The sequence below is a fragment of the Herpailurus yagouaroundi genome, unplaced genomic scaffold (assembly GCF_014898765.1).
Source record: "Herpailurus yagouaroundi ecotype Mexico unplaced genomic scaffold, PumYag 140, whole genome shotgun sequence".
Taxonomy (NCBI): domain Eukaryota; kingdom Metazoa; phylum Chordata; class Mammalia; order Carnivora; family Felidae; genus Herpailurus; species Herpailurus yagouaroundi.
Window position 1 is genome coordinate 10,417,583 of NW_024412395.1, and position 17,603 is coordinate 10,435,185.

General features: G+C 35.9%; 1 protein-coding gene across 11 annotated transcripts in view; it reads right to left on the reverse strand.

Moving 5' to 3' along the window:
• PTPN4 (protein tyrosine phosphatase non-receptor type 4) overlaps nt 1-17,603 on the reverse strand; it is a 230,077-nt gene that overhangs the window by 94,803 nt on the left and 117,671 nt on the right. For all 11 annotated transcript variants that reach the window (XM_040474832.1, XM_040474828.1, XM_040474831.1 and 8 more), the window contains one exon: nt 9,674-9,761. In XM_040474832.1, the coding sequence (XP_040330766.1) occupies nt 9,674-9,761 (88 nt within the window). The remainder of the gene's footprint in view (nt 1-9,673; nt 9,762-17,603) is intronic.

Here is a 17,603-nt window from a genome sequence, read left to right on the forward strand (position 1 = left end):
CAGGCACTCCTTGAGTCCATCTTCTCTGTGAAAATTCATTAGCCCACATGAACAAGTTTCTCACCCAGGGACAGAACTCCAGACCCCCCTCTAACCAGATCCCAGCCCACCTGACATGCATGTCCAAAAGAGTAGTCACTAAACGCATGCAACTATTTAAATGGAAATTCATTAAACTGACATAAAATTAAAACTTCACTTCCTCAATCACACTAACCACTTTTTGAGTGACAGCACAGGTCTAGAACATTTCTTGCATTTCAGGGAGCTCTTCTGGAGACAGCTGCAAGACCAGAGCTGTCCAACAGAAATACAGTACAAGCCACATGTGTAATTTATATAATTACACATAATGGGTGGCTTAGTCAGTTAAGCATCCAACTTTGGCTCAGGTCATGATCTCATGGCTCGTGAGTTCGAGTCCTCTGTCAGCGTCTGTGCTGACAGCCCTGAGCCTGGAGCCTGCTTCAGATTCTGTGTCTCCTTCTCTCTCTCCCTTGCTCATGCTCTTTCTCTCTCAAAAAATAAACATTAAAAAAAAAATTATCCCAGTAAATAAATAAAAACAAAAGACTTAAGATAAGACTTAAGAATTAAGTGCAGCCTCCAGTGAATTAACGGATCCAGGCACTGAACATCAATGGCTACTAACATTAAAAACAGTAGGGGTGCCTGGGTGGCGCAGTCGGTTAAGCGTCCGACTTCAGCCAGGTCAAGATCTCACGGTCCGTGAGTTCGAGCCCCGCGTCGGGCTCTGGGCTGATGGCTCAGAGCCTGGAGCCTGTTTCCGATTCTGTGTCTCCCTCTCTCTCTGCCCCTCCCCCGTTCATGCTCTGTCTCTCTCTGTCCCAAAAATAAATAAACGTTGAAAAAAAAAAAATTTAAAAAAAGGGATCAATCCTTACTCTGAACATGCCCCTTAATCAAGCTGCCAATCTGCAAGTAATACACAGAAAGCAGAACACGTTGAGTTACACCATTAATATGTGATCAGTCCAGTCCAGACCATGACAAATTAAAGGTGAAATGGCCCAGTTCTTTAACATGAAAATTTTAACAGAGATTAACAGAGATTTAAAGTGATCTAGTTAAAATAAACACAAGTTGTAGTATCTATGAAGGCACACTTGGGTGATAAAACCATAAAAAAATACAATGTAGGAAGGGGCTATTATCGTGACAGGGCACAAAGAAGGTTTCTGGAATGGATGGCTAACATCTACTTCTTGACTTGAGGGTAGCTGCCGATGTTCCCTGAAATACAGTACACAGTTGTGTATCTGTTTTGTAACAGGCTGAAAAATAACAATGTAAATGGTTGAGATTTAGGATGAATATGAATATTCTAATATTTTTGACCCATACCTCAACCTATCATTATTCCATGACCTGTAGTGGTCTTCCCTCTTTTCCTTTGGAGAATACTGTTCTAAACACAAACTGCACAGCTAAGACTACCTAATGTTCTAGCCTGTCTATTGTCACAGGTTAAGAGTAAAGTAACTCAATCCCACTAAAATTTTATATTATGGGTGGGAGAAACATTAATTTTAAGTGGTGTAGGGTAGCTATGAAAATAATTTTAATTATTTGTAATTATTAAAATATTTCAAACAAATATAGAAATACCAGGAAGTCAAACAGCATCCCTCACCTTCTCTGCCTCATTCCCCAGGGATAGCCACTATTAATATTTTATGTTTATAAAAAATATAAATACATATTTTATATAACTACACAATTTCTTTAATCAACAAAAAATATGATATCTTATTCTGTAAATTATTTACTGCTGCATATTATTCCAAAGCATGGATTTATCACAATTTCTTAACCATTTCTGTTCATTTATTTAGTGTTTCTAATTTTTTATTACAAATAGTGCTGTGATAAATATTCTTGAACACACTATTTAAAACACTTATATAAATATTCTACAGGATAGAATCTGAGAAATGGAAATGATTGAAGATTATATGAATATCTGCACTCCAAAAGGGTTATAACAAGTTATACTTCAGCAATGTTTCAAAATGTCCACTTTGCATACTCTTACCAATAATGGATATTTTTAATCCTTTGAATTTTTGCAAATCTTATGAAATTGGTTTCTCCTTGTTATTTTCATGGTTATATTTTATTTTTTTAGATTTTTTTAAAGTTTATTTATCATTTTTATTAGTAACCTCTACAGCAAATGTGGGGTTCAAACTCATGACCTCAATACCAAGAGCCACATGTTCTACTGGGCCAGCCAGGCGCCCCTCAGGATTCTATTTTAGAGGATTAGAAAAAGCAAGCAATTTTTCATAATATCAATCATTTGTATTTCTCCTGTTAAATGCTCATCTTTTTCCTATATTTCTAATTACATGTCCATAAAAAATTAATCCTTAGAATATGAAATATGAATACAAAATAAGAATATTATGAATAAAATAAAATATGGATATTAAAAATTTCTGTAACGTATGTTGAAATTATGTTCTCTTTTAACCTTTAGCTTTATGTTTTCCCCATATATGATTAAAATGTTGGGGCGCCTGGGTGGCGCAGTCGGTTAAGCGTCCGACTTCAGCCAGGTCACGATCTCGCGGTCCGTGAGTTCGAGCCCCGTGTCAGGCTCTGGGCTGATGGCTCAGAGCCTGGAGCCTGTTTCCGATTCTGTGTCTCCCTCTCTCTCTGCCCCTCCCCCGTTCATGCTCTGTCTCTCTCTGTCCCAAAAATAAATAAATGTTGAAAAAAAAAATTAAAAAAAAATGTTTATGTTTATATGTTTTAAATGTAGTTAGGCATAATATACATTCACTAATTCAAAAACAAAAGTTTGTGTGCCTTACGTAGGCTCAATAGTGTAGGCAAACTCAAATTATTCAGTGAAAATGAACACAGGTAGTTATCTACTGATCCTTTCATAAAGATGTCTGATACACCACACACACACACACACACACACACACACACACACACACACACACACAAGCTATGTCTAGACAAGATGTGATGAGTGAAAGCACACAGCAGAATTATGGAAAGTCGCTGTGTGATCTGAATACTCTAGGGGGACACAGATGAAGTCATATATACTGCTCCACTCTGACGGAAGAAACTCTTTTCTCTGTTTCAAGAGATTACATTTTTAAATTATTTGATTATTCTAACCAATCTGTCAAAAAGTGTTCAAATGCATGTAAGTTAAAAACAGTGTTTTAGAAGAAGCTATAAATTGGTTCTTCAATATAGAAATAGACATCGTATGGCTAAATTACTTAGTATCTCTGTGTCTCACTTTCCTCATCTGTGAAGAAATGATAATACTCCTACCTCACTGGGATACTGTAAGGATTAAATGAGATTAATATACATAAAGTCTTAAGAAGGTGTTGGACACTTAGTAAATGCTATTTAGGTGCTATTATTATTACTTGTGTCCTGTATGGCACAAACCTCTCAAAATTACTGTCCTCGTATTCCTTCTTGTATACTCTGTAATCAGCCTAGGCCATCAAAATACCCCCAAGGTCACTGATGACTTCCACATGTCTAATCCAGTTCTCATCTGACATAGTTAAACACTCCTAATTTGTTTCTCTTCAAAGACACACACGTGTCTGAAAGACAGGCTTTCTATCTATATGGTTGCTTCCTCCTGGTTCTTCTTCATCTCTCTAACCTCTGAAGTGTTCCAGCTCTGAGGACCTTTCTCTTCAGTATTTACTAGATTTCTCCGAGTGCTCTCATTTCATGGCTTTGAATATTAACTATGAGCTGACAATTCCCAATGTCTGTCTTTAGTCCAGACCTCTCTTCTGAACTCAGTCCTATACACTGAAATGCCTACCCTCCTTCGTGTGGATGTGTAAAAAGTCTTCTAAAATTTGACCGTTGTGAGACTAATTCTTGACCCACCCTTCCAACCTCTTCTCCCTGGTCTTTCCCATCTTTCTGAATAGTTACATCATCTGTCTAGCTGTTCAGACCAAAAACTTTGGAATCATTCCTGAATCCTTTTTCTCTCACATCCTATAGACAATACATCAGTAAATACTGTCACTTCCATATTCAAAATATATACAGAATCTGATTACTTTTCACCACCCAACTGCTACAACCACCATTATTTCTCACCTTGATCATGGTAAGAGTCTAGCTGGTCTCTTAGTGCCTTATAGAATACTCTCAAATGGCAGCCATTGTTATCTTTTCAAAATGTAAATCACACCAAGACTTTTACCTCCTCAAACTGTCTACTGGTCTTGCTTAGAATTAAAAGTTGTAGTGTTTAAAATGTCTTATAAAACCTTAGTCCACCTTAAACTAATCAATACTCTTCTTTCCTACCTTATACTGCACCAGCCATAATGGTCTCTCTGCTGTTCCCTGAACTTCCAAGCAACCCATTTCATGGTTTCCATTGATGTCTCCTCTCCCCTAGATATGTATCTGCATAACACCTTCAAATCTGTTGATAGTCTCAGTGAGGCCTTCCCTGATACCACACTTTGTCGGTCTCACTCCCCTTTCTCAAGTAATTTTCCTCCACAGCATCTATTACTATCTGATATGTTATGTATTTAGGTAAAGAAAAATTAAGTATAATGTACATATATTAAAATGTATAGGGCATGTGGGTGGCACAGTTGGTTGAGAATCTGGCTCTTGATTTCCACTCAGGTCATGATCCCAGGGTCATGCAATAGAGCCCTGTGTTGGGGTCTGAGCTGAGCATGGAAACTGATTAGGATTCTCTCTCTCACTCCCTCTGCCCCTCTCCCTGCTCACGCTCTCTCTCTCTAAAATCAAAATGTTAACATTTAAAAAATAAATAAAATGTACAAATCTTACATGCGCAACTCAAAATTTTACATATATACCTACACACACATATATATATGTCTGTGTAACCAACACAAAGATACATATTTTCAAAATCCAAGAAGGCTCCCTCATGAGCCTCCCAGCTAATAAAACCCTTCCACAAGTGATTGCTATTCTATTTGCCTATTACTGTAAACTTTACTTCTATGGAATACCTACTATGTATTCTGATATACTCAATTATTTGTTTATAGTCTGTCTTGCCCACCAGAATGCAAGCGTCATGAGGGTTGGGTTTTTTTTACCTGCTTTACTCAGTGCTGTATCCACAGTGTCTATAAACAGGACTTGGAACATAGAAGGTGCTCAATAAATATTCATTGAATGAATGAATAATCAAAATAGCATCATTAAGCTTTCCTTTCCTTTGGAATGCTGAAGGGCAAAAGTTATTTTTCATTAGAATTATCTTCATTATTATTACAAATACCTATGGAAATAAGATACTGACAACAAGCCTAAAACTTGAACTGTTTTAGGGTTAATTTAGAGCATCCTCTACTTAACTGAAATCCTAAAGCCAAACTTTCTGTGATTACTTTTACATTTAGGTAACAAGGTTATGCAATACAGAGTTTACATTACACTGACATCCTTATAAAACAGAGATTGAACTGGAGGACCCATGGCATAGGTATCTTCTAACTCTATTATGTTCTTTTATTCTATTCTCACAGTTTAATGAACACTGAACAGTTTTCATTAGAAAAGATAATAGGTGTTTGCTGAGCCCTCAAACCATTCATTTAACAAATTAAGACAGTTTAATTACACTACCAATTACTCCTGAGATAGTGCTTTTATAACATTTTAAGAGGTCAGAAATTCTTCACAAAAACGTAAATTTAGCTCCCAAAATGTTCCTTGGAATTAATATCATATGTTCAAATTGTATTTTCAAGGTTACTTTCATATCATTATTTCATCAACTGATCCTAACCAAAAATTTGGGGGTAACTAATCCTTATTCTTTGTAGGTAAGAATCTGAGAATAAAGCACAGAGTGCTGGGTGGAAATAATGACTGCATTTGCATCCACTGTTTATTTAGAAGTGTATTTCTTGATTTCCAAATGTTCAGAAGATTTTTAAAGTTTCCTTTTGTTTTTCAAAAATTATATTGTGTGTTTGAAAATCATACATACTGTGGAGTTGCTAGATGCAATATTCTACATAAATCAATTAAGTCAAGTTTGCTGACTGCATTGTTAGTCTAAAAATCAGCAAGATAAAGATTTTAGCTATCTCTTCTATCAGTGATCGAGTAAGGAATATTATAAATTATCACTTTCTTTTGCTCCAAAGAATGGGGAAAAACATCTGCAAATCACATACCCATCAAAAAAGTGTATCTAGAATATATAGAGAGTTCTTTAAAAAAAAGGGGGGGGGTAAGAAAAGAAACAAATAATGGGCAAAATATTTGAACAGCTTATTCATCAAAGAAGATATGATGCTCAACATCATTAGGCAACAGAGATACAAAGTAAATACATGCTGAGATGAAACACATCTATTAGAAAAGCTTGAAAAAAACAAAACAAAACAAAACAAAACAAAACAAAACAAAACAAAACGGACAATGCCAAAATAGGATGTGAACTGGAACTTGCACAATATTGCAAGTAAGGATACAAAGTTGTTCAGTCACTTTGGAAAACAGTTTGGCAGTTTCACGTAAAGCTAAATACACACTTACCATATGACCCAGCCATCCCACTCTGGGGTTTTTACCCTACAGAAATGAGAACTTAAATCCACACAAAAAAACTGGAAATGATTTTTCTGCAGTGGTCTATTAATAAAAAAAAAACAAAAAACAACCACAAACAATCCAGATGTTCTTCCATGGGTGAATAAACAAACAACAACAAAAAAGGAATGAACTATTGAAATACACAATAACTTGGATAAATCTCAAATGCATTACTGTAAAAAGCCAGTCTCAGAAGGTTACATAATGTAGGATTCCATTTGTAAGACATTTTGGAAAAGACAAAAATTTAGAGTCAGAAAATAGAACCAGTTGCCAGGGATTAGGGGGAAGTGTAAAATTAGATTACAAAGGAGCAGCATGAACAAAAGTTTATGGGATAATGGATTATCTTTTTTCTGATTGTGGTAGTGGTTACGTAAATCTATACATATGTTAAAACTGACACAACTGAACACATACACACACCCCTAAAAAAAAAAAATCCATTTACCATATTATTTTAAAACACAAACTATGTCCCTGCTCCCTTACCTAGAATCTTTTTTTCTCTTTCTATCTTGAAGTTCTCAGTCATTCTTTAATTTTCTACAGTTCCCTTTTCCCTTACTCATATAATCTCCTGGACACATAAAAGGTTCTTATTTTCTTAAGCATGTCATGTTCTCTTGATTTCAGGTCTTTACTCATGGCGATGGTCTACAGTGAAAACCACTCTCTTGGTTAATTCTTATTCATTCTTCTGGCTTCGGTAATTTACCGAAAAAAAATTTTTTTTTCGGTAAATTACTTCTTATAATAAACCTTCCCTAACCTTTGCTCCCAGGCTGGATTAGATGTTTGATCATATAGTCCCATATCATTCTGGACTTTCCCCTTCTTATCTTCACATGTTTGTCAACGCATGACCCATTTCTTTCTTCCCCACCATCCTGTGAACTCCATGAGATAACTGATGTTTTGCTAAGTACCCCTTAGCACCAACACTGTGTAAGGCACCTAAAAGACCCACAACAATGAGTACTCTAAGACTTATTTGTGCTTTACAGATTGCTACAAATAACTTGTTCTACTTTCTGATTTTTTCAATCTACATTTCAAAGGCAGATAGAAAACATCTTACCTCTTTTTTTCAAAATAAAATATTATTTCAAACACCTTTGCTTGTGATATTCAATTAGGTATTCCCTTTATGCATCCTCTCTCCTCTATTTTTTTGTCATTTTTATTCAGGATGCTGTAAAATTCCCCTCCATGTTCACTGGACATCTGCACATTTTCTTAAGTTCTCAGTATCCACACACAACCAAAACACCCTTTCCTGGCGTTTTCTGTCAGTACAAATTAGGTTTCTAAATAACTCTGACCACTTAAAATTTAATTTAATCTGGCACTCTACATTTATGGCTTTCTTAGAGTTTTACAATCTAATAATTTAAATAACAACAGAACTCCTACTTAATCAAATCAATAAATACCAATATGGTTAGTTATGCATGAGATCCAGCATGTCACTTAAATTAAAAAAAGAAAGTCTCATATCCTTTGTATTTCATCGACAGCAGTCAGTGATAGCAGGCATCAGGGTACACTACCTTTAGAAAACTGCTAAGGACTAACATGACGGAATTTAGTGATCTTTTTATTGTTAACCATAGTTTAGTTTACATATGTGAAGGAAGTTCCATTAGTTTTAAACCTTATGATAAAAACCAAAATCTAGCTGCACAAATATTGACAACTATGTTACATTTTGGAGAATCAGGTTAAAAAATAACCCACAAACAGAGAAGGGCGGGGAGGGGGGGTGATGGGGGGGGAGAGAAACATTTTAAAGAAAACAAAAAGTTCAAGAGAGCCTTACTTACGCATTTTAAATGGAATCAAACAAATAGATTTCCAAGTTACAAACACTCAGAACTAGCAGATCTAGTCATGTGAGGAAAGCAAATCTTTGTTTTTTTTAAAGGAGAGACTGACATAAGCTTTGTGAAATACAAGAACACTCCTCTTCCAGAAGAACATAGCCAGGTGAGGCCCTGAACAATAAAACCATTACATGGAACAGAACTTCGAGGGTGTATATTATAAAATAAATTCAAAATAATTATCTAAGGAAAACGTAACTCCCTTTCAGACTGCTATCCTTATTCGGATTGCTAATTTATCTCAAGAGAATATAAAACCTATCACCAACTCAAACAATGATTACCTATAATTCCACTTTTCATTTGTTATGTAGAAAAGCTGTACTCCAAGTACTTCTAAAGGAACATAACTTCATGATAAAATCATGAGAAAGAATTTAGATAGAGACATACTAATTAAGGACAGCAACTCACAAACATGCTTACAGCAGGGTTCTGGAAGCAGAAAAGTTTGACACCATTAAAAAGTTGTTACAGACTGATGTACAGAAGAAGCCAAAGACTGTAAATTCCATCTTTTATTAATAAAGGGATTTGTCGGGGCGCCTGGGTGGCGCAGTCGGTTAAGCGTCCGACTTCAGCCAGGTCACGATCTCGCGGTCCGTGAGTTCGAGCCCCGCGTCGGGCTCTGGGCTGATGGCTCGGAGCCTGGAGCCTGTTTCCGATTCTGTGTCTCCCTCTCTCTCTGCCCCTCCCCCGTTCATGCTCTGTCTCTGTCTGTCCCATAAATAAATAAAAACGTTGAAAAAAAAATTAAAAAAAAAATAAAATAAAATAAAATAAAGGGATTTGTCACAGGGGAGAAAGACAACCAAAATATGTTAACATACTTCATTTTGTGCTTTATAAATAAAAATTTATAATGATGCCACTAAATGAGGAAACAAGTGAAGTAACACAAGCCTCGGTGAGGTGAAAGTATCTTTATAACACTGAATATGAATGCAAAAATCCCTACTTTTCCTGCTTTTATTTTGGAAAATAAGGGATTCTGAAAATACTTATACTCAGAGGAAATTTTCAGTGCAACTATGTTGTCAGCACTCACTAGTTACTCCATTGGTTGCCTAATCCTACTAGGCATTAAATAAAAACTCTGATATAGAGTAAATGAAGCCTAACTCAACAACATCACATTAGTTCTCTTCACTTACCCTTGCATAGTGGAATTCAACTCCATAGAGTTCTAAGGTACGTGCTGTGTTCAGATAATTAAATTCTGCTTCTGCAGGAGATAAGCCTCTGTAAAGACAGTGTAGTAAAAATTATACCAATCACAAATATGGCCAAACTGGAAAAAAAAACCTATTTATCTAGAAAAATTTCAGCATTCTAGTTAAATCTTTTATAATACATCATGCATGACTACTCCTCTTAGTTGTATAAAGTAATATCTAACTTATCTGGAAAGTAAATTTTCATTAACACAAATCATTATTTTGTAGAATATTTCATTTTCTAGAAATACAAGAATGCACTAGGGGATGTGGAGAAAAGGAACCCTTGTGCACTGTTGGTGAGAATGTAAACTGATGCAGCCACTACGGTAAACAGTACGGCGATTCCTCAAAAAATTAAAAATACAAATACCACATTAAAGGGGTCTCTTTGAGTAGGGGAAAAAAACACCAAAAGCAACAAAGTCTAGAAAGAAACAGAGAACGTCAACATCACCAGAAACACTAACTTTACAAGTAACACAATGGCACCAAATCTATCAATATCTATCAATAATCACTCTGAATGTAAATGGACTAAATGTCCCAATCTATCAACATAGGGTATCAGAATGGATGAAAAACAATATCCATCTATATGCCGCCTATAAGAGACACATTTTAGAGCTAAGACACCTGCAGATCGAAAAGTGAGGGGATGGAGAACCATCAATCATACTAATGGACGTCAAAAGAAAGCCAGGGTAGCCATACTTATAATTATATTATTTTTAATATAATTTTAATTATATTAATTTTAATCTAAGTATATATAATAAATAAAATTATATTTAATATAATATATATTTTATAATTATATATCATGTCTAATATAATATATATTAGTTATAATATATATTTTATTATTTTGAGAAAGAGGGTGTGCGCACGTGTGCGCATGAGCAGGGGACAGAAGCAGAGGGAGAGAAAGAGAATCTTAAGCAGGTTTCACGCCAAGCACAGATCTCAATGTGGGGCTTGATGCCATGACTGGGAGATCATGACCTGAGTCAAAATCAAGACTCGGACACTTAACCAACTGACCACCCAGGCACCCTGTGACAAACGAGATTTTAAACTGAAGACTGTAACAAGAGATGAAGAAGGGCATTACATCATAATGAAGGGGTCTCTCCATCAAGAAGAACAATTGTAAAAATTTATGCCCCCAACTTGAGAGCCCCCAAATATGTAAATCAATTAATCACAAACATAAAGAAACCCACTGATAATAATACAATAATAGTATGGGCCTTCAATACCCCACTTACAATAATGGACAGATCATCTAAGCAGAAAATCAACAATAAAACAATGTCTTTAAATTTTTTTTTTTTCAACGTTTATTTATTTTTGGGACAGAGAGAGACAGAGCATGAACGGGGGAGGGGCAGAGAGAGAGGGAGACACAGAATCAGAAACAGGCTCCAGGCTCTGAGCCATCAGCCCAGAGCCTGATGCGAGCCTGACGCGGGGCTCGAACTCACGGACCGCGAGATCGTGACCTGGCTGAAGTCGGACGCTTAACCGACTGCGCCACCCAGGCGCCCCAACAATAAAACAATGTCTTTAAATGACACACTGGACCAGATGGACTTAACAGATATATTCAGAACATTTCATCCTAAAGCAGAATAAACATTTTTTTTCAAGTGTATATGGAACATTCTCCAGAATAGATTATGTACTGGGTCACAAATCAGCCCTCAACAAGTACAGAGAGACTGAGATCATACCATGCACATTTTGAAATACAATGCTATGAAATTGGAAGTGAACCACAGGAAAAAATTGGGAAAGAACACAAATACATGAAGTTTAAAGAAGTTCTCACTAAAGAATGAATGGGCAGGGGCACCTGGGGGCTCAGTGAGTTGGGCATCCAACTTCAGCTCAAGTCATGATCTTGTGGCTGGCTTGTGGGTTCAAGCCCCACATCAGGCTCTGTGCTGACAGCTCAGAACCTGGAGCCTGCTTCGGCTTCTGTGTCCTTCTCTCTCTCTGACCCTCCCTGACTCATGCTCTGTCTCTCTCTCTCAAGAATAAATAAATTTTTAAAAAAAAATAATAAAAAAAAGAATGAATGGGTTAACCAGGAAATTAAAGAAGAAAAAAAAAAAAAAAAACTACGTGGAAGCAAATGAAAATGAAAACTTGACAGTCCAAAACCTTTGGGATGTAGCAGAGATTGCAATACAAATCTACCTCAAGAAGCAAGAAAATTCTCAAATATACAACCTAATCTTACACCTAAAAGAACTAGGAAAGAAACAGCAAATAAAGCCTAAACCCAGCAGAAAAGAAATAATAAAGATGAGAGCAGAAATAAATGACACACAAACAACAACAAAAAAAACCAGTATAATAAATCAAAGAAACTAAGAGCTGATTCTTTGAAAGAATTACTAAAATTGATAAACACCTAGCTAGACTTATCAGAAAGAAAAGGACTCAAATAAATAAAATCATGAAAGAGATCATGACTAACGCCACAGAAATACAAACAATTATAAGAGAATATCATGCAAAATGATATGCTAGAGAGCCTGGGTGGCTCAGTTGGTTAAGCATCCAACTCTTGATTTCAGCTCAGGTCATGATCTCACAATCGTGAAATCAAGCCTGGCATCCTGTTCCATGGTGAGCATGCAGCATGTTTGGGATTCTCTCGAGTGCCCTCTCTCTGCCCCTCTCCCATTTTCTTTCTATCTCTCAAAATAAATAAACACACATTAAAAAAAAAAAAAAAGTATGTGCCAACAAACTGGAAAATCTGGAAGAAATGAACAAATTCCTAGAAACATTCAAACTACCAAAACTGAGTCAGGAAGAAATAGAAAATATGAACACACCCATAAGCAGCAAAGAACTTGGATCAGTAATCAGAATTTTCCCAACAAACAAAAGTCCAGGGCCAGATGGCTTCCCAGGGGAATTTTAACAGATATCTGAAGAAGAGTTAATACCCAGTTTTCTCAAATTTTCCCAAAAACATAGAAATGGAAAGAAAATTTCCAAACTCATTCGATGAGGCCAGCATTACCTTGATTCTAAAACCGGACAAAGATCCAACTGAAAAGGAGAATTACAGGCCAATATCCCTGATGAACATGAATGTAAAAATTCTCAAAAAGAAACTAACAAATCAAATCCCACAGTACCTTAAAAGACTTATTCACCACAATCAAGGGGGATTTATGCCTGGGCTATAGGGGTGGTTCAATATTCACATATCAATCAACATGATACATCACATTAAAAAAGAAAGAATAAGAACCACATTATCTTCTCAATAGATGCAGAAAAACCATTTGACAAAATACAGCATTCATTTTTGATAAAAATCGTCAACAAAATAGATACAGATGGAACATACCTCAACATCATAAAGGCCATGTATGAAAGACCCACAGCTAATATCATCCTCAATGGGGGAAAAACAGAGCTTTTCCTCTATGGTCAGAAACAAAACAGGGATGTCCACTCTCACCATTACTATTTAACATGCTACTGGAAGTCTGGGCCTCAGCAATCAGACAACAAAAAGAAATAAAAGGCATCCAAATTGGCAAGGAAAAGGTCAAAATTTCACTATTTGCAAACAACATGATACTCTATGTAGAGAACCGAAAAGACATCAAAAAAACTGCCAGAACTAATACATGAATTCAGCAAAGTTGCAGGATATAAAATCAACATAGAGAAACTGGTTGCCATTTCTATACACCAATAATGAAGCAGTAGAAAAGGAAATCAAGGAATTGATCCTATTTACAATTGTAACAAAAAGTGTAAGATACCTAGGAATAAATGTAACCAAATTGGTAAAAGATCTCTACTCTGAAAATTATAGAACACTTATGAAAGAAATAGAAAAGGACACAAAGAAATGGAAAACCATTCCATGCTGATGGACTGGAAGAACACTGTTACAATGTCTATACTAACCAAAGCAATCTACACATTTAATGCAATCCCTACCAAAATACCACCAGCATTTTTCACAGAGCTAGAACAAATAATCCCAAAATTTGTATGGAACCACGAGAGCCCGTAAATAGTCAAAGTAATCCTGAAAAAGAAAAGCAAAGCTGGAGGCATCATGATTCTGGACTTCAAGCTATATTACTAAGCTATAGTCAAGACAGTTAAGGTACTGACACACAAACAGACACACAGATCAATGGAACAGAAGACCCAGATATGGACCCACAACTATACTGCCAACTAATCTTCAACAAAGTAGGAAAGAATATCCAATGCAAAAAAGTCTCTTCAACAAATAGTATTGGGAAAACAGAACAGCAACATGCAAAACAATGAACCTGGACCACTTTCTTACACCATACACAAAAATAAATTCAAAATGGATGAAACACCTAAATGTGTGACAGGAAACCATCTAAATCTTGTAGGAGCAAAGGGGGCGGCAACCTCTTTGACCTCGGCCATAGCAACTTCTTATTACAACACATTGCTAGAGGCAAAGGAAAAAGCAAAAATGAAGTATTAGGGCTTCATCAAGATAAAAAGCTTCTGCACAGCAAAGGAAACAATCAACAAAACTAAAAGGGAACCAACAGAATGGGAAAAGATGTTTGCAAATGACACATTTGATAAAGGGTTAGTATCCAAAATCTATAAAGAACTTATCAAACTCAACACCCAAAAACAAGTGATCCAGTTAAAGAAATGGGCAGAAGACATGAATAGATATTTTTCCAAAGAAGACATCCACCAGATGGCTAACAGACACATGAAAAGATGCTCAACATCACTCATCATCAGGGAAATACAAATCAAAACCACAATGAGATACTGCCTCACACCTGTCAGAATGGCTAAAATTAACAACACAAGAAGCAACAGGTGTTGGCGAGGATGCGGAGAAAGGGGAATCCCTTGTACTGTTTGTGGGAATGCAAACTGGTACAGCCACTGTGGAAAACAGTATGCAGGTTCCTCAAAAAGTTACAAATAGAACTACCCTATGACCCAGGATTACACTACCAGGCATTTACCCAATGAATTAAAAAAAAAACAAAAACAAAAACAAAAACAGATTCGAAAGGGTGCCTGCACCCCAATGTTTATGGCAGCAACAGCTAAACTATGGAGAGCCCCAGTGTCCATCAATAGATGAATGGAAAAAGATGTGGTATATACATATAATGGAATATTGCTCAGATATCAAAAAGAGTGAACATTTTCCATTTACAACGACATGGATTGGAGCTAGCCATGCTAAGCAAAATAAGTCAGTCAGAAAAAAACAAATACCAAATGATTTCACTTATATGTGGAATTAAAAAAACAAAGCAGATAATATATGGGAAGGGGTAAAAAAAGAGAGAGAGAGAGAAGAGAGAGAAAGAAACAAACCATAAGAGACACTTAATAGAGAACAAACTGAGGGTTGATAGAGGGGAGGTGGGTGAGGGATGGGCTAGAGGGGTGATGGGTATCAAGGAGGGCACCTGTTATGATGAGCACTGAGTGTTGTATCTAAGTGATGAATCAATGAATTCTACTCCTGTAACCAATACTGTACTGTATGCTAACTAAAATTTAAAAAGAATAAAAATACCATGTGAGAAATGAATGAAAGAATGAATAAGTAATTAAATAAGAAGTACCATATGATCCAGTAATTCCACTACTGGGTATTCACCCCCCAAAAATGAAAACACTAATTCAAAAAGATATATGGCCCCCTATGTTTACTGCAGCATTAATTACAAGAGCCAAGATATGGAACCATGCCAGTGTCCATTAATAGATGAATGGATAAAGATGTGGTGTGTACATATACGATGGCACATTATTCAGCCATAAAAAAGAATAAGATCTTGCCATCTGTGACAAAATGGATAGATCTAGAAGACATTATGCTAAGTGAAGTAAGTCACACTAAGAAAGAATAATTTCACTTACATGTGGTATCTAAAAAATGAATAAACAAAAGCAGAAACAGACACATAAATACAGAAAACTAACTCATGGATGCCAGAGGGGAGGGCTGTGGGTGGGCGGGCAAAATGGGTGAAGGAGAATAGGATATACAGGCTTCCAATGACAGAATGAGCTGGTACAGCATAGGGAATACAGTCAATGGTATTGTATTAGTGTATGATGACAGATGGTAGCTACATTTTTGAGTGTAGCATAAGGAATAGGCTTAACAAATTACTACAGTCAATACCTGGAAACTAATATAACTGTGTGGCAGCTGTATTGAAAACAAAACAAAACAAAACAAAAACCCAGGTTTTAAAAGTCCCTCGGTGTTCTTATGGCTGACAAAGTCATTTATTCCCTGACAAAATGTGAAAGAAGTGATTTTCAAAATTTGGTCCATATACTGTATCTGTGTTTAATCCATAGTTGCTTCTAAAACATGGAAGTTTTGAGACAATCTCCTCAGTAGTGCTTCTCAGATATGGTGTACAGACAGGTGGTGATTCATAACAAGTACAGAAACTGACAGTGTCAGTCTTTTATATTTTATAGCACTTTGACAGAGCAATTGCATGTCTGTGGAATCTAAGGTCTTGTCATTTTTATGTCTCTACTTCTCCATTTTACTTTTCTAGTAATTTAATTTTATTATTTTTTCAGAAGTTTCATTCCATGACAAACGGGGAAAAAAACTGGTCTCATCAGTTTCAGAAATACAATTGTATACAATTGGATATAAAATGGTAAGGTCCTAAACTATTTATATTTAAGCAATGTCCCAGGTGATTCTTATGAACACAGCAACGCAGTGTTCTTATGAACACTCGGCAAAGCCATCAGAAGTAGATTTACTCCTGCATTATATATATTTCTAAAAATCTTAGTTATCTGATATTATCTGACTATAGCAGAGCAAAAGCAGCAAACTACCAAAAGCAAAAAATATCAATCTTTCACTCACTAATGATACCAGAAAAGGAAGCCAACAGCCTACCAATGCATGATCATAAAAATGAGATTCCTAAAAAAAGCACATATACCTCAATTTTCTATAAAATTCAATTAAGTTAAACAAATACTCTATCTCCCCACCCCAATCCCCACTTCTCAAACTGGATGATTCTATTTTTCTTTGTTTAAAGATCTGAGGAATCATTTCTCTAAACCAAATACAAATACATAATCAATATCTTGTCAAATGTACAAGCTTTTTCCTTACAGAAGAGACTTTATTGGCAAATTTTTAAAAAATCTGGTTTATCTTCAAATCCTTGATCGGATATGCTATGTGTAGAACTTTTACTACAAATGGCACTTACTGTTAGACCAAAATAGCCCCTTCATCTCATTAGGCCAGTTTATTAAAATTCTCATTTTATTAGTCTTATTTTAGATCAGAGGTCAGCAAACTTTTATTGAAAAGAGTGAGACAGTAAATACTTTAGGCTTTTAGATCACGTGGTCTCTGCTGCAACCACTCAACTCTGCTGTTACATGAAAGCGGCCACAGACATGAAAACGCGTAAGGGAATCTGTGTTCCAGTAAATGTTCATTTATGGATACTGAATTGGAATTTCTGAAAATTTTACATGCCACAAAATGTTATTTTTCTTTTTATGTTTTTCTCAACCGTTTAAAACATACAGATCATTCTTAGCCCGTGGGCCATACAAAAATAGGCAGTACGCCAGTTTGTAAACCTGTGTTAGGTACATGGGCCATAACCAAATGAAAGGAAGTTCCCTTAAATTAAGAGCCAATATTTCTTCAGTGTTTACTATGGACTAGGCACTATTCTGAGTACTTTGTATATATGAACTAATGTAAGCCTTACATTAACTCCAGAGGTAGACACTTTTATTATCTCCAATTTACATAGAAGCAGAGAAGCAGAGATACAGAGCAATT